Genomic DNA, 24,211 nt, shown 5'->3' with positions numbered 1-24,211 from the left:
GAATTACGCTATTGGGGAACAAGAGTTACTGGCAATAAAATTAGCCTTTGAGGAGTGGAGGTACTTGTTGGAGGGAGCTCAGCATCCAATCTCGGTGACCACGGATCACAAGAACCTCCTGTATCTACAGTCAGCTCGATGTCTAAACCCACGCCAAGCAAGATGGGCACTCTTCTTTACCCGTTTCAACTTTAAACTTAGTTACCGACCAGGCTCCCTCAACAAAAAGGCAGATGCATTATCCCGTTCCCTAAGTTCTGAAGAACCCTCTGACTGTTCAAAGGAACCATTCATCTTGGAGTCCACCTCTTTTTCAGCAACTAAAACCTCTCCAGTTTGCTCCCAGGTTTATTGGGCCCTACCCAATCGAGAGAGTTTTGAATCCTGTGGCTTACAAAGTGAAGTTAACTCCGCATTTGAGAATCCCTAACGCTTTTCATACTTCCCTCTTAAAACTGTTGGTACTCAATCGACTCAGAGCTGCTCTGCCTAAATCACCCAAGATCCAATCAGCACAAGGAGACAAATTTGAGATTCACAAGATCCTCGACTCCCGCAGTCGATACGGTCGCCTCCAGTACCTTGTTGATTGGAAGGGATATGCCAAATTTCCAGCTAAACTATATAGGTGTTCAGAGTCCACCCGCAAAGGGGGGTTACTGTCAGCGTCCGGGGTCTTACCGGAATGCTGAGGGCCGCGGGGCTGGCTTCACGGGCGGCTGGGCAGCGGCAGAAGAGGGCTGCAGCACTGGGTCCAGAGGGAAGGCAGCGGTAATGGCGGTGAAGGGGTCCGCTCGTGGTGGCGGGACGCCGCTGCAGCGGCTCCCTCTTGCTAAAACCGTTGACTAGGAGACCAGGGGCAGTGAGCAGCATGATCATGGAAAAGGTCTGCATTACTGGGCGCCGCCATGTTGGAGACCAAGTTTCTGGTATAGTTCTTGTTCCTGGTTCTTCCAGCCAATCCAGGGAGACTTCTTCCTATAAAAGGGGGCTGGTTTAGGACAGGGACGCCAGTGCTTCAAGTTACAACCCTGTTGTAGGTGCTTTAGCATGTGCTCCCAGGATTCCTGCTGTATTCTGGGACTTCTAACCCTGCTCAGTCGGTTCTCAGTTGTTGCTGCAGTCCTGCCAACCCTAGCCTGCTGCTGCCTGTGGAGATGCTCCTGGAAAACCCGGTCCAGTAAGACCCTCTGGGCACGGATGACCCCGGGTCTCCTGCTTCGTCCTTCGAGCCACAGTCCGCAGATCCTTGTCTCCAGCCAAGTCCTCGAACCACTGTTCACAGTCCTCAGCTCGTTATCCCCAGCCTTGTCTTACAAGCCACAGTCTACAGTTCTCAGTCTCCAGCCACGTCCCTGAACCACCGTCCATAGTCCTCAGCCCCTTATGCACAGACTCATCTTGCAAATCTCCGTCCACGGTTCTTTGTCTTCAGCTACGTCTACAACCATCATTCACAGTTCTGCAGTTCATTATTTACAACTTCGCCTTTCAAGCCACAAACCCGCAGTTCTTTGTCTACAACTACGTCCCTAAGTAATCGTCCACCAACCACAGTTCTCTTCCTCAGCCCCATCCTCAAGAACTACAACCCACAGACGTCCCTCATTACCCCTTGCTTCATGAGAAGGAACTATATCCAACCCCCTCGTCTTGTTCATCCCCAGTCTAATCCCTCCTTGGGCGAGTCTCAGCTGCCGGATCCTCAAACCTTGCTAGACGTGACAGAAGTCTTGTTTTATTACAGGGTGTTCTCCATTGTAAAGCACACCAGAATATGCCAGAGCAATATAAATATTAATACACTCCAGTTGCGTTTCTTGATAGTAATTTTAACAAGGTAATATACTATGTAACTGCAGTTTACATTTGCCCTCCAGTGGCATTACTGTACAGTCTGTGAATATCTATACCTGCTTTTATAATTTCTATAAATAAAATCAACAACTTTTGTAATATTAGATTTACTATATGTTGGGCAGTGATGTACCATGTTGTATGTCTACTAGCTTCATAACAATTGATTTTATCTTACGTGAATTTTCTGATGTGCAACAAGAGCTGATTTATCTCTGAAACATTTTCCACATTCAAAGCATGAAATTGGTTTCTCATCTGTGTGAAGTCTCTGATGTATAACAAGAGTTGATTTCTGTTTAAAACCTTTCCCACACTCAGAACATGGAAATGGTTTCTCATCTGCATGACTAATCTGATGTATAACAAGATGTGATTTGTCTATAAAACATTTACCACTCAGAACATGGAAATGGCTTCTCACCTGTGTGACTTCTCTGCTGATTAACAAGAACTGATTTCCGTTTAAGACATTTTCCACACTCCGAACATGGAAATGGCCTCTCACCTGTGTGACTTGTCTGATGTCTAACAAGTTCTGACTTCTGTGTAAAACATTTTCTGCACTTTGAACATGGAAAAGGTTTCTCATCTGTATGAAGTCTGTGATGTCTAACAAGAGTTGGTTTCTGATTAAAACCTTTCCCACACTCAGAACATGAAAATGGTTTTTCATCTGTGTGACTTCTCTGATGTGTAACAAGAGTTAATTTCCGTGTAAAACATTCCCCACACTCAGAGCATGGAAATGGCTTCTCACCTGTGTGAGTTCTCTGATGAGTAAGCAGATGTGATTTCTGTAAAAAAAAAAAAAAACATTTTCCACACTCAAAGCACAGAAATAGATTATCACCTGTAGGACTTCTCTGATGTGAAATAAGATATGCTTTCTGTGAAAAACATTTACCACACTCGGGACATGGAAATGGCTTCTCACCTGTGTGACTTCTCTTATGCATAACTAGAACTGATTTCCGTGTAAAACATTTCCCACACTCCGAACATGGAAATGACCTCTCAACTGTGTGACTTGTCTGATGTCTAACAAGTTCTGCCTTCTGTGTAAAACATTTCCCACACTCACAACAGGAATATGGCTTCTCACCTGTGTGAATTCTCTCATGTGTTACAAGAGCCAATTTATGTGTAAAATATTTCCCACACTCAGAGCATGTAAATGGTTTCTCACCTGTGTGATTCCTCTGATGCATAACAAGAACCGATTTCCGTGTAAAACATTTTCCACACTCAGAGCATAGAAAACGTTTCTCACCTGTGTGACTTCTCTGATGTTGAACAAGACCTGATTTCTGTGTAAAACATTTTCCACATTCAGGACATGAAAATGGCTTCTCACCTGTGTGAAATCTCACATGTATCACAAGAGCTGATTTCTGTGTAAAATATTTCCCACACTCAGAGCATGGAAATTGTTTCCTACCTGTGTGACTTCTCTGATGTGTAATAAGATCTGATTGATGATTAAAAAAAATTCCACACTGAGAACAGGGAAAGATTGTATAATCTGTATGACCTGCACTATGTGTAACAATGGCTGAGCTATTAGGAGTAGATTCCCCTTGGGCTGAATGATCAGATGACATTTACGCACTATGAAGTACATTTGAGGTAATGGGGTTTTCTCCTGGAGAATCTCGTATGATGTTATCTTCTATTTTAAAATCTGGAAACAAAATCAGATCTCCAGTCACTGTATGCCTCCATTAATCTTCATCTGCCAGGAATTAAATAAATGTATGGGGGGAAAAAGTTATTTATCATACACTGAGGAGCACATTTTCATTTTATTGGTAATTTCAAGATGTTCAGTTGTTGAACTGCTTAACCAAGTGCAATTTTAGAACTCAGTCACTGTGATAAATAGCTGGGACAACACCAAAATGCAGATTTTGGCAAGCAGCATTTCCCTGCCATCATCATAGGACTGGAGGCCCTGTTAGCATTGATTGGGCTGTATTCAAATGATATATCACGCCCAATCTCCTTTCTAAAGTGATCCCCGTTATCTTGCATACCACACACGTAGTAATCAGGTTTAGCTTCGTAAAGGGTTGGGCGTCCTCTCTACCCCAGGGGTAGCAAGCTGAAAGTATTACACCAAGCCCATCAGCAGAAACAGACGGGTGTGGAAGGGGGTGAAAAGAATTGAATACCACCCAATTTGTACAACTTCAATATCCATCCAAACACTGCACCGCAGTCACGGCGAAACCCAATTAAATGCTGGAAAGACTCCCTTCATATAATATCTTTATTGCTTACAGAGCTATTCCCTATATTTTAGTTCTAACTGGTACCTAGACCTACTTGGTGTTCCCACTCTAGGTTATAGACAAGACCATTACTCATTGTCTTATATTCAAGGTTTGTTAATCTGAAGTCTTAGAATGGGTTTACACTCCTCCTCAGGGGCCTACACAGAAACTGCAAGGCATATAAACGGTCTGATTGTCATTCTGTTACAATAACAAGGTCTGTGTACAGAGATGTGATAACTGCTACCCTGGGCCTCACACAAGAAATCTATATGTTATGCAGAAAACACTATCATTTTAAACCCCCTTGTAACACTTCCCCTACTCACAAATGTTGGTGCCGAGGAAGCGTAGTAGACTTGTGCTAAATTAGTAGCATGTTTAACCATGGATTTACAATGAAAGTCTCCAGGTGGACCTACAGTTAGAGATCCTATGATGTCTTTCTGGTATAATGCAAGTATATAGTCTGTGGAGTAGGCAAGCAATGAGAGTGAAGGAGAGCATAAGAAGACAGTAGGAGAATGGAGCAGGTCACATATGGACAACAGCAGAAAGTGAAAGAAGCATAAGGGGAGAACAGGACAAAGAAATAGATCAGAAGATAACAGTGATATATGATGGGGGATAACACAGCTCCCAGCACTCACTGATATATGGTATTATTATATAGGGGAGAGGGGACTGTACAGTGATATATGATGGGTGATATCACAGCTCCCGGCACACACTGATATGTGGTATTATTATATAGGGGAGAGGGGGCTGTACAGTGATATATGATGGGGGATAACACAGCTCCCAGCACTCACTGATATATGGTATTATTATATAGGGGAGAGGGGACTGTACAGTGATATATGATGGGGGATAACACAGCTTCCGGCACACACTGATATGTGGTATTATTATATAGGGGAGAGGGGGCTGTACAGTGATATATGATGGGGATAACACAGCTCCCGGCACACACTGATATGTGGTATTATTATATAGGGGAGAGGGGACTATACAGTGATATAAGATGGGGGATAACACAGCTCACGGCACACACTGATATGTGGTATTATTATATAGGGGGGAGGGGACTGTACAGTGATATATGATGGGGGATAACACAGCTCCCGGCACACACTGATATGTGGTATTATTATATAGGGGGGAGGGGACTGTACAGTGATATATGATGGGGGATAACACAGCCACCAGCCCACACTGATATGTGGTATTATTAATATATAGAGATGTATGAAGGGGAAAAACACAGCTCCAGCTCAGACTATTAAAGTTGTTTTCTTCCCAATACTTGACATCTCTTTGATTATACTTTATTGTTGATTTTTCTAATAAACCTTTCAAAATTGCATATAAGACTTTTTGTCTTTTTCTTTCAGCCCACACAAGACTTAGACCTTGATTATTCGGCCCAGTTGGGCTTTTGAATTTGACATGCCTGTCATACACAGATAGGAGAATATGTGTTCTGTAATTACTGATTATTACTCACCTGTGCTGATATCTGTAGGGATTTCCTCCTGCTTACACTGCTGTTCACCCCTCACATACGTCTCTTCTCTCTTTATATTTCCTGCTTTAATATTAGTCGGACCTTCACCCTAAAACCCCCACATATATGTAAAAGAACATGTCTGTCTTGAAAGAGAACTCAGTGAGGAAGTCACAGATGGTGAAACGTGTTCAGGACACTCCCTACAGCCCACGGAGAACTACTTACACAGTTTGCACTCTTATTATTTGATAATATGCCCCCATTATTTATCTAGATTTGTGTAGATCTTACTAAATTGGGGACACGGCGCTGATAGCACACACACTACACAGCAGCACACGGCTCAATATCACTGGGGTCTAGATTTTACTAGGTGGGGGACACGATGCGGATAGTGCACACACCACACACAGCGCTACACAGCTCAGTATCACTGGGGTCTAGATCTTACTAGGTGGTGGGACACGGTACTGATAGCGCCCACACTACACAGCAGCATACGGCTCAGTATCCATGGGCTCTAGATCTTATTAGGTGGTGGGACACGGTGCTGATAGCGCCCCACTACAAAAACAAAGTGCATTAATACATATGTAACATAAATGGTAATAATGTCTGATTTCATTCACTGAGAGTAATCAGAATATCAGTGTATAAGACTCTATAGAGCATACAGTGACAGTCACTTTGGTATATTGGTGAGACCCTAGATCCCACCTACCTGATCCTCCTGTGGGGTCCTGTGATTCTCCTCTGTACAGTCCTGGGAATAAAGAGGACGTGGACATCTCTCTGGGGTATCTCTGTTACTGGCTCCATCTGTAGGAGATACATAGCGACTGGGTACATTGTATATATGTAAAAGCAAGGATTATATATATCAAGTATATACAGTCAGGCGCTGTGATGTGTAGCTTAGCCCAGCAGCTGTATAGATAAGGGATAGTCAAACCCTTAGAAGCCAGATAGAGAAAGAGATAAAATTATACAGCGCTAGATTGACACAGAATAATTTTCACAATGGATTTGTTTAATTATATAGAAAGTCAATTACACGATAAAAAATGGTTAAAATAACACTATAATAAATATAGGTAGAACTTCATACCCATGTATGTCTCACTAATATGACCTTGGTGTGCTTACTGACCCTTTTGAGTTCTTGCACCAATAACAATACAGTCACTAATTAAGACCAACATAAGGATGAATCATCCAATTTGATGTGTTTTACCAAAGCTGTGTTCCAATTTGGGAGGCTCCTGTAAAAACCGGTTCGTATGACAACGGCAGCGGATGACGGAGTCCTGGTTCACAGAGGTCAACAAACACCAGTGGTAGAGTCCACATTAGTACCATGGGGATGTACCAAAGCTCCCAGTACGGGAGGGAGAGCGCGGAGGCTCCTGCAGAACCGATTGACCAAACTTTAGGTCCTCAGAGGCCAAAGTATCGAACTTGTAAAACTTAGCAAACGTGTTCGACCCTGACCAAGTAATCGCTCGGCAAAGCTGTAAAGCCAAGACACCCCGGGCAGCCGCCCAGGAAGAACCCGCCTTACAAGTAGAGTGGGCCTTAACAGATTTTGGACACGGCAGTCCTGCTGTAGAATAAGCATGCTGGATAGTGAACCTGATCCAGCGAGAAATCGTCTGTTGGGATCATTAAGGACAGAGAGAGTCCGACTTTCTGTGACGAGAAGTTCTCTTCACATAAATCTTCAAAGCCCTCACAACATCCAAGGACTTTGAGGTAATTGAGGAGTCTGTAGCCACTGGCACAACCATAGTATGGTTGATATGAAAAGCCGACACAACCTTTGGAAGAAACTGCTGACGCATTCTGATCTTCATGGAATATTAAGTAGGGGCTTTTGCAGGACAAAGCCCCCAATTCAGACACACGTCTAGCAGATGCTAATGCCAACAGTGTGACCGCCTTCCAAGTGAGAAACTTGACCTCAACCTCCTGTAAAGGCTTGAACCAATCCGATTGCAGGAACTGCAACACCACGTTAAGATCCCAAGGTGCTGTAGGAAGCACAAAGGGAGGCTGGATGTGCAGGACCCCTTTCAAAAAAGTCTGAACCTCAGGGAGGTAAGCCAATTGTTTCTGGAAGAAAATGGACAAGGCCAAAATCTGGACCTTTATGGAGCCCAAACGTAGGCCCACATCCACACCTGCTTGCAGGAAGAGGAGAAACCGCCCAAGTTGAAACTCCACCGTAGGAAATTTCTTGGATTCACACCAAGACACATACTTTTTCCAAATGCGATGATAATGTTTAGACGTTACTCCTTTCCTAGCCTGGATCAGGGTAGGAATAACCTTGTTCGGAATGCCTTTCCGAGCTAAGATCTGGCGTTAAACCTCTATTCTGTCAAACGTAGCCGCGGTAAGTCTTGATAAGCAAATGGCCCTTGTTGCAGAAGGTCTTCGCGAACAGGAAGAGGCCTCGGGTCTTCCAGCAGTAATTCCAGAAGATCCGCGTACCAAGCTCTTCTTGGTTAGTCCGGAGCAATGAGGATCGCCTGAACTCTTGTTCTTTTTGTAAGTTTGAGAATCCTTGGGATGAGTGGAAGTAGAGGGAACACATACACCGACTAGAAGAACCACAGAGTCACCAGTGCGTCCACCACCACTGCCTGTGGGTCTCTCGACCTGGAACAGTACCTGCAAAGCTTCTTGTTGAGGCGGGAGGCCATCATGTCGATTTGAGGTACGCCCCAAAGACTTGTCACCTCTGCGAACACCTCGGGTGGAGGCCCCACTCTCCCGGATGGAGATCGTGTCTGCTGAGGAAGTCCGCTTCCCAGTTGCCCACACCCGTAATGAAGATCGCCGACAGCGCCAGTGCGTGCCTTTCTGCCCAGAGGAGGATTTTTGTCACCTCTGACATTGTGGCACTGCTCTTCGTTCCGCCTTGTTGGTTAATGTAGACCACCGTCGTTACATTGTCCGACTGCACCTGAATGACCTGATCTTGCAGAAGATGTGCTGCATGTCGAAGTCCGTTGTACACGGCTCTTAGTTCCAGAATGTTTATCGGAAAGATGGATTCCAGACTTGACCACTTTCCTTGGAAGTTTTCCCTTGGGTGACCGCGCCCCAACCTCTGAGACTTGTATCCGTGGTTAGAAGGATCCCGAACTGAATCCCGAACCTGCAGCCCTCGAGAAGGTGAGGCATTTGTAGCCACCAAAGAAGTGAAATCCTGGCTTTCAGCGACAGATGTATCCTCTGGTGCATGTGTAGGTGAGAATCCGACCACTTGTCTAGGAGATCCAGTTGGAAGGGCTGTGCATGAAATCTTCCGTATTGTAGAGCCTCGTAGGAGGCAACCATCTTCCCCAGAAGGCGATTGCACCGATGAACCGATACCCGGGCTGGCTTCAAGACATCCCGGACCATTGATTGTATCACCAACGCTTTTTCCACTGGTAGAAACACCCTCTGCACTTCCGTGTCGAGGACCATCCCTAGGAAAGACAATCTCCTTGTCAGCTCCAAATGCAACTTTGGAAGATTCAGGATCCATTCATGATCCCGGAGTAGTCGAGTTGTGAGAGCAATGTTCTGCAACAACTTCTCCCTGGAAGATGCTTTTATTAGCAGATCGTCCAGATATGGAATTATGTTCACTTCCTGCCTGCGCAGGATTAGCATCATCTCTGCCATTACCTTGGTGAACACCCTCGGTGCCGTGGATAGGCCAAATGGCAGTGCCTGGAACTGATAGTGACAGTCCAACAGTGCAAATCTGAGATAAGCCTGTGGCAGTCAAATCAGAATGTGGAGGTACGCATCCTTGATATCCAGAGATACCAGAAATTCCCCCTCCTCCAGACCTGAGATCACCGCTCTCAGAGACTCCATCTTGAACTTGAATTCCCTCAAATAGGGGTTTAAAGATTTCCGGTTCAATATTGGTCTGACCGAATCGTCCGGTTTCGGTACCACAACGAGTTTTGAGTAGTAACCCTTGTTTTCCAGATGAGGTCGAACTGGAACAATTACATTTGCCTTTTCCAATTTTTGAATGGCTTCCTGTAGGATAGCCCTTTCTGTCAGCAAAGCTGGTAAGCCTGATTTGAAACATCTGTGAGGTTGGAGTTCTTGAAACTCCAGTCTGTACCCCTGGGACACAATATCTTGTACCCAGGGGTCCAGGCCTGATGACGCCCAGACCTGACTGAAATTTCTTAGACGTGCTCCCACCTGCCCGATCTCCAGGCTGGGAGGTCCACCGTCATGCTGAGGATTTTGAGGAAACAGAACCAGGCTTCTGTTCCTGTGAACCTGTTGGTGCAGGTTTCCTGGATTTTCCCCGACCACCTCTGAAGAAAGTGGAAGGGGGCTTGGACTTTTTAACTTTTGCGGTCCGAAAGTACTGCATTGCAGATGTAGGATAAGATTTCCTCGTTGGCGGAGTGGCTGAGGGAAGAAAGGTTGACTTACCCGTGGTTGCCATGGAAATCCACGCATCCAGAGCCTCCCCAAACAGAGCCTGATCTGTGAAGGGTAGGTTCTCCACACTCTTCTTGGATTCCGCATCCGCAGACCAATGGTGCAGCCAGAGTCCCCTACGTGCTGAGACAGCCATGGAAGATGTCCGTGCATTCAGATGACCAAGGTCCTTCATGGCCTCCACCATGAACCCTGCAGAATCCTGTATGTGACGTAAGAACATTTCAATGTCACTTCTATCCATAGAATCTCAATCCTCTAGTAATGTGCCTGACCACTTTACTGTGGCTTTAGAAATCCATGCACAAGCGATAGTGGGCCTTAGCGCCACGCCTGAAGCAGTGTATATGGATTTGAGCGTAGTCTCAATCTTGCAGTCTGCCGGCTCTTTTAACGCGGTAGACCCAGGTACAGGTAAAACTACCTTTTTAGACAATCTAGATACAGAAGCGTCTACAATAGGGGGGTTTTCCCACTTTTTCCTATCCTCTTAGGGAGAGGAAAAGCAACAAGAACTCTCTTTGGGATCTGGAATTTCTTCTCTGAGTTTTCCCAGGATTTTTCAAATAATGCGTTTAATTCCTTAGACGCAGGGAAGGTAAGGGAGGCTTTCTTATTGTCTGTAAAGTACGCCTCCTCAACCTGTTCAGGTACCTTGTCAGCAAAGTGTAAAATATCCCGAATGGCCTCAATCATGAGCTGCACCCCCTTAGCAAGGGATGCCTCATTTACCCCAGTATATCCCTGTCGCCGTCTCCCGTATCAGAGTCGGTATCTGTGTCGACTTGCATTATGTGGGCAAGAGCATGCTTTTTTGGGCATATACCAGGGGATTTTGAGGAAGTAGTGGGAGCAGACTACTCAAAACCTGTGTTTCAGTCTCATAATGAGCAATCCTAGATGAAATCTGGGATATCATCCCCTTAATTTATTTATTATTTATTTATTAACAGTTTCTTATATAGCGCAGCATATTCCGTTGCGCTTTACAATTAGAACAACAGTAATAGAACAAAACTGGGTAAAAACAGACAGACATAGAGGTAGGAAGGCCCTGCTCGCAAGCTTACAATCTATAGAAGCCACCCACTGGGGTTCGGATTCAGAAGGCTGAGACAGTATATTGCATTCCTGTGTACATGGAATAGACTCTTCTGGAAAAGATACAAAGATACATACTCTGCAGCACAAGATACAGAGTCCCTAGACATAGTAATGTGAGATATATAACACACACACACACACACACACACACACACACACACACACACACACACACACAGAGGAAAATGTCAGACACAGTTTCCCCCAAGTACCTTCAGAGAGGCACAGAGTTAAGGAGCCAGCACACACAGCGCCCAGTAGGCAATTATAGAATAAAAGCCTGGCGCTGACTGAGTAACCTTAATAGACTACACAGTACACTAATGTGAGTAAACACTCCCCCCCCCCCCCCCCTTCCCCTTCTATTACCCCCTGGTATCGCACAGGATAGCTGGAGTTATGTGGAGGGTCAGCGCTCCCTTCGAGCGTCTCTGCTATGTGATCTGCAGGGAGAAAATGGTGCAGGTGAGTGCTGGATCCACTCTGAGAGCTCCGCTCCCTAAAATGGCACGTCTTCCCGCACTTCTTGAGATTATACTGGCCTGAGGTAATGGTTGCTAGCAGCAGTACAGTGTCCCTGATAGCTTCTGGGACCAGTGTAAGGGTATTGCGCTGGCCCAGGACGCCCCTCACTGCGCCGCACAACAGTACCTCTGAGCCCTCCGGAGCACAGCATCAGCGCTGGGCTCCCACCCTGATGCCGCCATTCTCATCGGCTCCCTGCTTGTCGGGGCGCCGGCGTCCTACTCACCACCGACGTCTTCTGGCTCTGTTAGGGGGTGGCGGCAGTGCTGAGGGAGCGAGCGGTCGCCTCGGGGGCTTGCGATCTACACCCTCAGAAGCGCAGTGTCCTGTCAGCGGAGATAGAGGCCATTAACCTCAGAGTGTTGGATCCTACTCTCCCCCTAAGTCCCATGAAGCAGGGAGGCTGTTGCCAGCAGCCTCCCTGTCCCTAACGCTTTAATAAAATAATGAAACGTAAAGAACACCTAGGAGCTCCCCTAGCTGTGACCGGCTCCTCCGGGCACATTTTCTAAACTGAATCTGGTAGGAGAGGCATAGAGGGAGGAGCCAGACCACACTATTAAACTCTTAAAGTGCTCATGGCTCCCAAGGGACCCATCTATAACCCATGGTACTAATGTGGATCCCAGAATCCTCTAGGACGTAAGAGAAAATACAGAACATTATCAGTGTATTTCACCCGGATCATATAGTGATACACAGAATGGTAGCTGTTAAAATCAATTTATTGGTCCATCATAGGTGCATGTAAGGAAGGAATTTATCTAGACTAGAAAAAAACGAATTCCCCCAGCACACAGCAATGGAAAAGCAAAGAAGACTAAGGGGTCTATTTACTAAGCCTTGGATGGAGAGAAAGTCTCTAGAGATAAAGTACCAGCCAATCGGCTCCTAACTGTCATGTCACAGGCTGTGTTTGAAAAATGACCGTTAGGAGCCGATTGGCTGGTACTTTATCTCAGCTGACTTTAGCTCCATCCAAGGCTTAGTAAATAGACCCCTATCATCCTACATTATAATAGTAGCGCAGAGATCACAGTTACATACACTTGCAAACATATGGTAAGCCACAAGCATTACTATTAGCATTTTTAATAAATGTCTCATTTGTTGGTCCATTGCAGTGTGCTGATGGAATTAGTTTTTTCTAGTCTAGATTAACCCCTTCCTCACTGAAGAGGCGGGTCTCACACACCATGCTAATCCTCTCACACCCAGAGTAGCAGCGGAGTGGAAGAGGAGGCATTTGATATACCGGCTGTCGGGATCCCGGCGCTCAGCATACCGGCGCAGGAATCCCGACAGTCGGCATGCCGACAACTATTCTACCTCTTGGGGGGGTCCACGACACCCCTGGAGGGAGAATAAATAGCGTAGCGCATTCGTGCCCGCAAGGGGTTTTATTGCGCTCACCCCACTGTCGGCATGCCGAGATCCCGGCGCCGGTATGCTGGGCGCCGAGATCCCGAGCGCCGGCATATCGTAGTAGACCAGAGTTGGAGACATCCCCTACTGTGATTGCTGCCTGTATACATGGAAAGGCAAAGTAAGGAGGGAATGAATTACAGGGATTGTGATGTACATGGGGGGGGGGGGGGTGTTGGAAATTTAAAGTAACAGAGGAAGGTATCCAGTTGGAGGAGAACTGCATTACAGGAGACGATGGGGGGAGGGGGGCTGAGTTACAGTATTTATAGGTATATGTTATGGCTAATGTCAGCAGTTGCCATTAGCCTGTTATCAGAACTCACATTAGCCATAATGTACAGATAGAGAGATGGAGAAATGTGCACTCAAAGGAAAACAGAAAGTTTACATTTGGGAAATCATAATGTTATCCTGCCTGACATAAGTTGGGGAACACTCCAATATATTCATGAGCCTAGTACACTGATGTACATAAGGACGTCTCCCACAGTTCCTCTGGGTGACAGAAGATGCTGTGGCGCCAGAGATTTTTTCTCTTCCTGCACAAACTCTACATTTCTGCAGGAGGGTCCACATTCTTCATTTTGCAAAGCAAACAAATAAACAAAAAACAAACAAACAAACAAAAACATAAACAAATAAACAAACAAACCTTCAATTACTATTAGTGCACAGTTACCTGAAGTGACTCCAGAGTGGTGTGCTAGGGATACACATTTATTAGCTATGGCAGGTTGACACTGATAGCCGATGAACTTGCCATCAATGGCAGAGATCCAATGGTTCTCCAACATCGGTGGCAGAGAAGACTGCAATGTTTTTATTAAGATTTTTTTTCACCCAGTACAGGAGGAATGGAACTAAGCCCCACACTCTTCCCTGATGTCCCGCCATCCACTGTCCGGCACTCATTCAGAGTAGCCTTCGATGGATCACTGTCAATGGCCATTGATGCAAAACACATATGCATACCTCCCAACATGATCCTCCCCAGGAGGGACACAATGCTCTGCTTCTGGAATTTTCTCTTAATTTATGATTGCCAGCACCTATGTTGAACAGGTTAATGGATAAGAAAGGTGTTTCAGCACAGGTGATGGCAATCATAAATTAAGAGAAAAGTCCAGGAGCAGAGCATTGTGTCCCTCCTGGAGAGGGTAGTGTTGGGAGGTATGCATATGGCCCCTTCTATGGAGGACTCTTTGATGGTTATCCCTAGTATGTGCACCTTACATGCAACTCCCCTCCAGAGTCCAGACTTAGCCAACGTGATGTGGAGCCATGTGATTGGCCAATGGAGGCTGTGTGGTAGTTGGAATGAGGCGGGGTCACTGTCAGAGCATGACACAATCAGTAGTTCATCTTTCTAAGTGGTGGAGTTATGTACCAACCAGTCATGTGAGTAGGGAACAGGGAGAATGGACTGGGCAACAGGAAGCCCCCTTTTCTGCTGATCTGCACTCAGTAATCTCTCATGTGATTACTATCACCTATGTAACTATTTTACCCATGTACTGAGCTGAAGGATGTAAAGACAGGGAGAGGAGAACATGGGGCACAGGGGTGAGTACTTTTACTTTGTATATCTGTTTACAGCAGCTGCTTTAGTAAAAATGACATGACAAATACCATCTGCATACCTCCCAACATAACCCTCTCCGGGAGGGACACAATGCTCTGTTCATGGACTTCCCTATTAATTAAAGACTACCATCACCTGTGCTGAAACACCTTTCTCATCCAGTAGCCTGTCCAACACAGGTGCCGGCAATCATGAATTAAGAGAAAATCCAGAAGCAGAGCATTGTGTCCCTCCTGGAGAGGGTCATGTTGGGAGGTATGCGTTGGTACAGTCCAGAACAGAACATCTCAGCCTCACAAGAAGCGGAAAATCTGGTGGAACGCAGTGACCAGAATAAAGGTGGAACGCAGATACCGGAAGTCTGGTGGAACGCAGTGATATAAAGTCAGTTGGAACGCAGATACCGGAAGTCAGTTGGAACGCACAGGCCGGAAGATGGGAGTGTATCTTATCACCCGGACCGGGTGAGAGAACTCGGGAGGCTTCGACGGGAAGGGGGTATGTATGTACATGAAGATATAAAGATGATAACACATGAACTGTGAAGGTATAACGACAGACTCAAGTGTCTGTGACCCCCTTACACCTCATGGCCAGTGGACTCCCACGTTATGATTTTGTACCTCATTCCTCCATGACTCCAGTCCGGTGGTTCCACATATTTACCACCTCATCCTAATAATGCCCGCTGTATATCCCCGTATGTGCTACCATGCCCATCTTCCAACCTCCTGATGCTCACTCTACACATTATGCCCACCTCCTAGCCACATTATACCAGTTTTCCTGTGCCCACCTACTATCCACATCCCCAGTAGCTTCATGATGAAGCCTTATTCCTGCCTTGTAGTTCCTACCTCACAGGCTCACCCCCAAATCATACCCTCAGTATCGCATGTCTCCGCTTCATAATGCTCCTGTAAAACCTAGGCTAGTGACGGGGACATATACTATGGCCTTTTATACCTAGTCTCATTAAATTCCCCAATCACTAAGACAGTGTCTGATGTATCCCATACCTATGGTGGCTCTGATGTAGGTCTGTGTTAGCAGATATCCCAGACGTGGGACTGGCAGTCATACACATACAATACGTATAATATCCTGCTAGCCACGTACAGAGGAGCTGATGCAGAGTTGGGTGGCGTATGTTGCAGGTGCCAAAGAAAAAGTTTATCTCTGTCCATATACTGAGCTGTATTCACCTTGTGGTGCCTCCCCCTCTGCATAATTTTGGTTTTCTACTATTAATCATCATTAGTGCCTATTTGTACCTACCCTACACTGAGTGCAAAAGATACACCTGAGATCGGGAGTAATTGCGCATATGCGCAGGTCCACATAGCCCGCAGTTCCGTTGTCACGCCCAGTGAACACCTAGTTATAAGTGCAGATGTAACCATAAATATGTACGGCTGAGTATTGCCCTTACTTGCCGGCCTATGGGGGTAATTCATATCTGATCGCTGCTGTGTGTTTTTTCGCACAGCGGGCGATCAGATCATAACAGCGCATCCCTATGCACCGCAATGCGCACACGCATAGGACAACAACTGGCATCGCCGGTCAGTGATGGGATGGTGCGAAAAATCCGATAGCACTAGCATTCGCAAGGTGATTGACAGGAAGAGGCCGTTTGTGGGTGATAACTGGGCGTTTACTGGGAGTGTCCTGAAAAACGCAGGCGTGCCCAAGAGTTTTCAGAGAGGGTGTGTGACGTCAGTTCCAGCCCCGATCTGCCCGTTCTCATCGCACTGGTGGAGTAAGTCCTGGGCTGCGCACAGACTGCACAACGTGAATTTTTGCAGCTCAGCTACACTCCCCGTGGAGGCGGTGACTATCTCATCGCAGGACAGCAAAAAACGCAGGCCATCGATCAGATCTGAATTAGGCCCTTAATACCATATCGACAGATACATCGCCATCCCGATTTGCAAATATTATATAATAGAGACAGTCAGATTTATTAAAAGGTGTCCTCTTTGTAAATATATATATTTTTTTAAATGTCACTTAAATATTTTTCCCCCTTTTAATTTATTTAATACTTAATATTGATCTCTTAATCTAATTAAACATTATTTTTGCATCCAGTTTTATTAATAAAATAATATTGCCTCCATAAGAGTATTATTAATGTTATTATACTCCTTCATCAATACATTATGATTGCCTTTATTGAAAGTGTATTTGGGAGTCCTAACTTTCTGATTGGCCACATAGATACTGCGGGTTTGCAGCAAATTGTCAGTGGGATTGCCTATTTTAAGCTTCCCACCCATTGTTATCGGATTTTAAAGTGCCTTTCAAACTGTTGAATAGTAAGAGCAGTTTGGAGGTGAAAATCGCAGATAATGGACGTTGAGTTAAAAAATGCCACCAACCCGTTCTAGAGTAAATCTACCCTCTAAAATCACAGACATCCCTAATTCAGATGTTTCCTGAGCAAATTGCACCAAGGAGGTATATGGGAGGACTCAGACACCTGGCCACGATTAGTGTTGATGTACCTATAAGCAATACAGCATTGTGTGATGGTATCTGAGCTGTCTTGTGAAGCTGTTTAAGGGAAATTTCTAAGAAACACTGACCAGAGCTCTATGGTCTGGGGAAAAGTTGAAGACTTAAGGCCCATACACACTTGGCGATAAAATGAGCGACGTCTCTCATTTTATCGGCAAGTGAGTATGCCGCCAGCGACGACCGCGGGACAGCAACGATCGTCGTTGTCAGTGCATGCATGCATGCATGCATGATCTGGACTGTCGTCCACGACCTGCATGCAGGGCTGGCGGAGGCATGACGTCGCTGAGCGATATGAGCGGTCATATCGCTCGGTGTGTACAGTCGGCCGCCGACCCGGGAGGGGAAACATTAGACGACGTCGCTCACAGAGCGACATCGTCTAATGTGTACGGACCTTGACTGTCACATGGTGTTTCATATTTGCGTATGTTACAAGTTTACTCTGTGATGTGTATCATAATTATTCTGTTTATCCCTAGACAATTAGGCTGAAAGCAACCAGAAGTCTTTATTAGAAGTCACGTGAAGATGAGAAGCGCTACTGATTCGCTGAAGATGGACAGGAGAAACATGACTGAGAGGATATTAAATCTTACCCTGGAGATCATCTACCTGCTAACTGGGGAGGTGAGGGAGTCTGGGAGTGTCACAGTGACATCACTCTTATCTCTATTACTAACACAGGATCCTGACTGGGGAGGTGAGGGATTCTGGGAGTGTCACAGTGACAACACTTTTATATCTATTACTAACACAGAGACATGACTGGGAATTCTGGGAGTTTCACAGTGACATCACTCTTATCTCTGTTACTAATACAGGGACCTGACTGGGAAGGTGAGGGAGCCTGGTAGTGCCGCAGTGACCTCACTATTCCTATTCCAAAGTTACTTAATTATTATTGTTAGGCAACATCATGTGCAGCGCCAACGTATGCAGCTCCATTCAAGAGGTAACATGAAAACTGATATAGTAAATAGCATTAATACACTGTACAATAGTTAATAGTGAAAACAGACACTGCAGTAAAGCCACAGACAAGGAGTGGAAGTGACAAGTACAGGGCAGGGCAACTCGCTGTAGCTACAGTCAGAATAGTAGAACTCAATAATCCTGTACCCATTTCATGGGCAAGCAGTCTCAGAGTCACATAAGGGAAGAAGGGCCCTGCATGAAGCCATTATTCTAATAGAGGGGGGAAACAGTTGAAGGGAGAACTGGGAAGGAGACAATATGTGTGGGAGGAGGGAGTGAGAGAGGATATGGGAGGAGGACTGGGAGGCTTTAGTGAAGATGTGCATCTTCAGGGAGCATTTAAAGATATTGAGAGTGGAAGGAAGTCAGACTTGGTGAGTGAGAACGGTTCAGAGGAGGCAGGCAAGGTACGAGGTGGCCAGAGTACAAGTAAAGCGTTAGCTGGAGGACGAGAGGAGAGGCCGGAGGGAGTGTGTACAGAGATGAGTTTGTAGTTGTGATAGGAGTGATTAAGGGCTTTGTAAGTAAAGGTGGGTACACACTAGTAGATATATCTGCAGATCAATTGATATATCTATGGATGGATCGGGCAGTGTGTTGAGCATACACACTGCCCGATCCGTCGGGGACTGACGTCATGAACTGGGCAGGCGTGTACACACGCCCACCCAGTTTAGCTGCCAATCACCGCCGGCCGCCGCAGCATGTGTACGGGCGGTTGGCCGACTGCCGTACACAGCGACGCGCCAATATATCGGTAGATATATTGGCCGTCGGCTGTGCTGCGGGCTCCGACGCGATACGTCTGTGAACGACAGAGTTCACAGACGTATCGGCCGTACACACTGGCCGACGGAGCCGCTATATATCGGCCGTTCAAGAGAGCGGTCGATATATCGCCCAGTGTGTACGGGCCTTAAGGGTGCGAATGGTGAGGTGATGGATACAGAGATTGAAGCTCCACCACTTCCTGGTATATGAGACACACCCCCTGTGACTCATGTCTTAGACGGTTCTATGTTTCTGGTCTCCCAGAGGCCTCTGTGACCCTGAATTCACTCACATGACCCCAGCCCTGTAGAAATACTAGAACATATCCTTAACTTACACTTTATATCAGGAGAGTACATTTAGCTGTAGCCGGCAATAATACTTGTGTCCGTTTGGTAAGATCCTCTGCAGAAACAATTGTGTTCCTTCTGTTTCCTTTTATGTGCCTATAATACAGTGACATCTCCTTGTGGTGTTACAGGCTAGTTTACATGGGGCATCTATAACATTTTATATTGATAATCTAAATGAGTTTGGTTTTTTAAATATTTTTTTTTCTTCCTCTTTTCCTCTCCTCTGTATTTGATCACAGTAACTCTGATGTACTTAGCTCTGCATCCCCGCTATACAGAAAGCTTTGTAGGGACCTCATCATTTTCTTATACGTCCTAGAGGATGCTGGGGTCCACTTATTGACAATGGGGTATAGACGGTTCCGCAGGAGCCATGGGCACTCAAGACTTTTCAATGGGTGTGAACTGGCTCCTCCCTCTATGCCCCTCCTCCAGACTTCAGTTTTAGAAATGTGCCCAGGCAGACTGGATGCACTCCTGAGTTTCTCTGAAAAAGACTTCTGTTAGGTTTCTTTATTTTCAGGGAGAACTGCTGGCAACAGACTCCCTGCTTCGTGGGACTGAGGGGGCAGAAGCAGAACCAACTTCCTGAAGAGTTTCATGGCTTTGCTTCTGCCCGACAGGACACCATTAGCTCCTGAAGGGTACTGAACGCTAGCTGTGCCTAGATGCTCACTCCCACAGCACGCCGTCACCCCCCTCGCAGAGCCAGAAGTCAGAAGACAGGCGAGTATGAGAAGAATAAACTTCAATCAAGTAAGTGACGGCTGAGGTCCAGCGCGGCTGGCGGGAGCGCAGCGCGCCATTGCTGCCCACACACAGTTACTGCAGTGTGCGGGGGGGGGGGGGGGGGGGCACACTGGGCAGCATAAACACCTCAAAAAACTGGTGAAAAGGGGGCATAAGATGCCGATGGCACAGCCCTACCCCCACCAGTATAAATATTAACAATCATTACTGAGTGAAAAACGCGCCATTGCAGGGGCGGAGCTTCTTCCTCAGGCAGCCAGCACACTGCTCAGCGCCATTTTCTCTCTCTCCTCAGGCTGCAGAGACGACGCTGGTCCTCTCCTCCACTTCTGACTGCAAGTACAGGGTGCAATTAAGGGGGGGCACAAAGCGTTTTGTGGTGCATTACAAGTGTGAATTCTGTGTAAAAGCGCTATTTGTGGGCATTCTGTGTTCACAGACATTATATACTGGCGCTGGGCTTGTGAACTGGCTGCTCCTATACTGTGTCCCTCTGACAGATTTTACTGTGGGTCTGTCCCCTTATAAGTCCCAGTGTGTCTGTGAGTGTGTGTAGTACACGTGTGTAAGACATGTCTGAGGCAGGGAGTTCCTTCCCGGAGGAAGGCATTTTTAGGGACACAGAGTTGTAATGTGGTGGCGCTGCCGGCACACCAAGAGCCTGCATGGGTGAAAGAAATACGTGACAGTATGCATCTTATTAACTGGAGGTTAGATAAGTCTGAATCTCATGCTGAATGCTGGAGAAAATCTGTGGAAGGTGTGATTTTTCGGGACTCAGTTCTTCCATCTGCAGGCGGCCCCTCTGGGTCACATAAGAGACCATTTGCGAATACTGATACCGACACAGACTGATTCTTGTGTCAACGATAGTGACTCTAGAGAAATAGATCATAAATTAGCAAAAAATATACAATATATGATTGTGGCTATAAGGGACGTGTTTGAAGTTACAGAAGCCTCGCCTGTACCTCAGGAGAAGGCTTATTTATGTAAGGAAAAGAAATCCAAGGTCACGTTCCCTCCTTCCCACGAGCTAAATGCTCTCTTTGCAGGGATGTGGGTGTATCCTGAGAAAAAAATTCATATTCCTAAGCGGATTCAGGTAGCTTACCCTTTCCCAGCAGAGGACAGGAAAAAATGGGAATCGCCCCCTGTGTTAGACCGTGCACTATCCAGGTTGACAAAGAATGTTATTCTCCCTGCACCTGGCACGGCTTCACTAAAAGAGCCGGCTGACCGTAAGATGGAAACTACATTGAAATCCATTTATGTTACCAATGGTACACTGCTCAGATCCACTATTGCCTGTGCGTGGGTCAGTCGCGCTATTGAAAAATGGTCAGACAGCGTGTCATCAGAAATTGACACGGTTGATAAAGATGAGATACTCCTTAAGTTAGGGTATATCAAAGACGCTGCCGCCTACATGCTAGAAGCGATGAAAGATATTGGACTCTTGAGTTCACAAGCCGCTACCATGGCGGTATCAGCTAGGCGGGCATTGTGGATTCGCCAGTGGAACGCGGATGCGGATTCCAAAAGATACATGGAGGCTCTCCCATATAAAGGTGAGGCCTTATTTGGCGATGGTCTGGATGCGTTAGTCTCGGCGGCTACCGCAGGTAAGTCAACGTTTTTGCCCCCTGCACCGGCAAAAAAGACCTACCACACACACATGCAGTCCTTTCGGCCCAATAAATACAAAAGAGCAAGAGGTTCCCCCTTCTTTGCAGGAAGGTGAAAGAAGCCCACAGCGGCTCCAGGTTCCCAGGAGCAGAAGTCTACCCCTACTTCTGCCAAGTCTTCAGCATGACGCTGGAACTCCCTTGCGGGAGGCTGCTCGGGTGGGGGCACGTCTCAAACTGTTCAGCCAAGGTTGGATTCTGTCTGGCCTGGATCCCTGGGTATTGCAAATAATATCCCAGGGATACAAGCTGGAGTTTCAAGACGTTCCCCATGCCGATATTTCAAATCAACCTTGCCAGCTTCTCTTCCAGAAAGAGAAGCAGTAACAGCAGCAATCCAAAAATTATGTCAGGACCAGGTCGTAGTCCTGGTGCCTTTGCCGCAACAAGGGGAGGGGTTTTATTCAAGCCTCTTTGTAGTTCCGAAGCCGGACGGCTCGGTCAGACCGATCCTGATCCTAAAAAATTTGAATCTCTACTTGAAACGGTTCAAGTTCAAGATGAAATCACTCTGGGCAGTGATTTCCAGTCTGGAGGAGGGGGGTTACATGGTGTCGGTAGACATCAAGGATGCTTACCTGCATGTTCCCATTTATCCTCCTCACCAGGCCTATCTGAGATTTGCGGTTCAGGATTGCCATTACCAGTTCCAGACGTTACCTTTCGGTCTCTCCACGGCACCGAGGGTATTCACCAAGGTGATGGCGGAGATGATGGTCCTCCTTCGTCAAAAAGGAGTCAATATAATTCCTTATCTGGACGATCTCCTGATAGAGGCGAGATCCAGGGAGCAGTTGTTACAAAACATCACGCTCTCCCTGTCAATACTCCAACAACACGGTTGGATCATAAATTATCCAAAGTCACAATTGGAAACGACAAGATTGTCTTTTCTCGGGATGATTCTGGACACGGAAGTTCAGAGAGTATTTCTTCCGGTGGAAAAGGCTCTGGAAATCCCAAAAATGGTAAAACAATTATTGAAACCATCCAGTGTGTCGATCCATCAGTGCATTCGGTTGTTGGGGAAGATGGTGGCGGCCTACGAGGCCATACAGTTTGGCAGGTTCCATGCCAGAGTATTCCAGTGGGACCTGTTGGACAAGTGGTCGGGATCCCACCTTCACATGCACCGAAAAATAGTCCTGTCGTCAAAAGGCAGGATTTCACTCCTGTGGTGGCTGCACAGTCCGCACCTACTAGAGGGACGCAAATTCGGGATTCAGGACTGGGTCCTGGTAACCACGGATGCAAGTCTCCGAGGCTGGGGAGCTGTCACTCAGGGGCAAAGCTTCCAAGGAAAATGGTCAAGTCAGGAAGCCTGCCTTCACATAAACGTGCTGGAATTGAGAGCCATTTACAACGGCCTCCGACAAGCGGTACATCTTCTTCAAGATCATCCCGTGCAGATCCAGTTGGACAATGTAACAGCAGTCGCGTACATAAACAGGCAGGGCGGAACGAAAAGCAGAGCAGCAATGGCAGAGGTGACAAAGATCCTCCTCTGGGCAGAAAGGCATGCAAGAGCTCTGTCAGCAATTTTCATTCCGGGAGTGGACAACTGGGATGCAGACACAATCTCCATCCAGGAGAGTGGGGCCTCCACCAAGAAGTTTTTGCAGAGGTGACAAGTCTTTGGGGAGTTCCTCAAGTAGACATGATGGCATCTCGTCTCAACAAGAAGCTTCAGAAATATTGTTCCAGGTCGAGAGATCCTCAAGCAATAGCAGTGGATGCGCTAGTGACCCAGTGGGTATTCCGATCAGTGTACGTCTTCCCTCCACTTCCGCTGATCCCAAAAGTTCTCAGGATCCTAAGAAGAACAAGGGTTCGAGCAATCTTCATTGCCCCAGACTGGCCAAGGAGGGCCTGGTACCCAGATCTTCAGGAGTTGCTCATAGAAGATCCTCTGCCTCTTCCTCTTCGCGAGGACCTGCTGCAGCAGGGCGCGTGCGTGTATCAGGACTTACCGCGGCTACGTTTGACGGCATGGCTGTTGAGCGCCGGATCCTAGCCCGTAAGGGTATTCCGAAAGAAGTCATTTCCACACTTATTCAGGCCAGGAAAGGAGTAACATCGAAACATTACCACCGTATTTGGAGAAAGTACGTGTCTTGGTGTGAATCCAAGAAGGCTCCTACGGAAGAGTTTCACTTGGGACGTTTTCTCCATTTTCTACAGGCTGGTGTGGAGGCAGGCCTCCGATTGGAGTCAATCAAGGTCCATATTTCGGCCTTGTCAGTGTTCTTCCAAAAACAATTGGCCTCTCTTCCAGAGGTTCAGACCTTCGTGAAAGGTGTGCAGTTCCTTCAATCGGATTGGTTTGAGCCTCTACGAGAGATAGAGTTGGCATTGGCATCCGCACGGCGGGTGTCTGAATTGGGGGCCTTGTCTCACAA

General features: G+C 46.6%; 2 protein-coding genes across 4 annotated transcripts in view; one reads left to right on the top strand and one right to left on the bottom strand.

Annotated features, from left to right (window-relative positions):
* Window positions 1–2,026: 2,026 nt before the first annotated feature.
* LOC135057186 (oocyte zinc finger protein XlCOF6.1-like) lies at window positions 2,027–3,461 on the bottom strand. The gene is made up of 4 exons (XM_063963084.1): window positions 3,392–3,461; window positions 3,156–3,328; window positions 2,282–3,059; window positions 2,027–2,238 (listed from the first exon to the last, which is right to left on the bottom strand). Exons 1-4 carry the CDS (start codon window positions 3,459–3,461, stop codon window positions 2,027–2,029), a joined length of 1,233 nt encoding a protein of 410 aa, XP_063819154.1.
* Window positions 3,462–14,389: 10,928 nt separating this feature from the next.
* Window positions 14,390–24,211, top strand: part of LOC135057064 (oocyte zinc finger protein XlCOF8.4-like) — a 48,386-nt gene continuing 38,564 nt past the window's right edge. For 2 of the 3 annotated variants that reach the window (XM_063962961.1, XM_063962959.1), the window contains exons 1-2: window positions 14,985–15,247; window positions 17,755–17,902. In XM_063962961.1, coding sequence (XP_063819031.1) covers window positions 17,804–17,902 — 99 coding nt within the window. In that variant the 5' untranslated portion in view covers window positions 14,985–15,247; window positions 17,755–17,803. Of the gene's footprint in view, window positions 14,731–14,984; window positions 15,248–17,754; window positions 17,903–24,211 lie in introns of those variants that run through there. The other variant, XM_063962960.1, reaches the window with a different exon arrangement.

The sequence above is a fragment of the Pseudophryne corroboree genome, chromosome 3 (assembly GCF_028390025.1).
Source record: "Pseudophryne corroboree isolate aPseCor3 chromosome 3, aPseCor3.hap2, whole genome shotgun sequence".
Lineage (NCBI taxonomy): Eukaryota > Metazoa > Chordata > Amphibia > Anura > Myobatrachidae > Pseudophryne > Pseudophryne corroboree.
The sequence above is the reverse complement of the archived record's forward strand: the minus strand, read 5'-3'. Positions and strand labels throughout refer to the sequence as shown.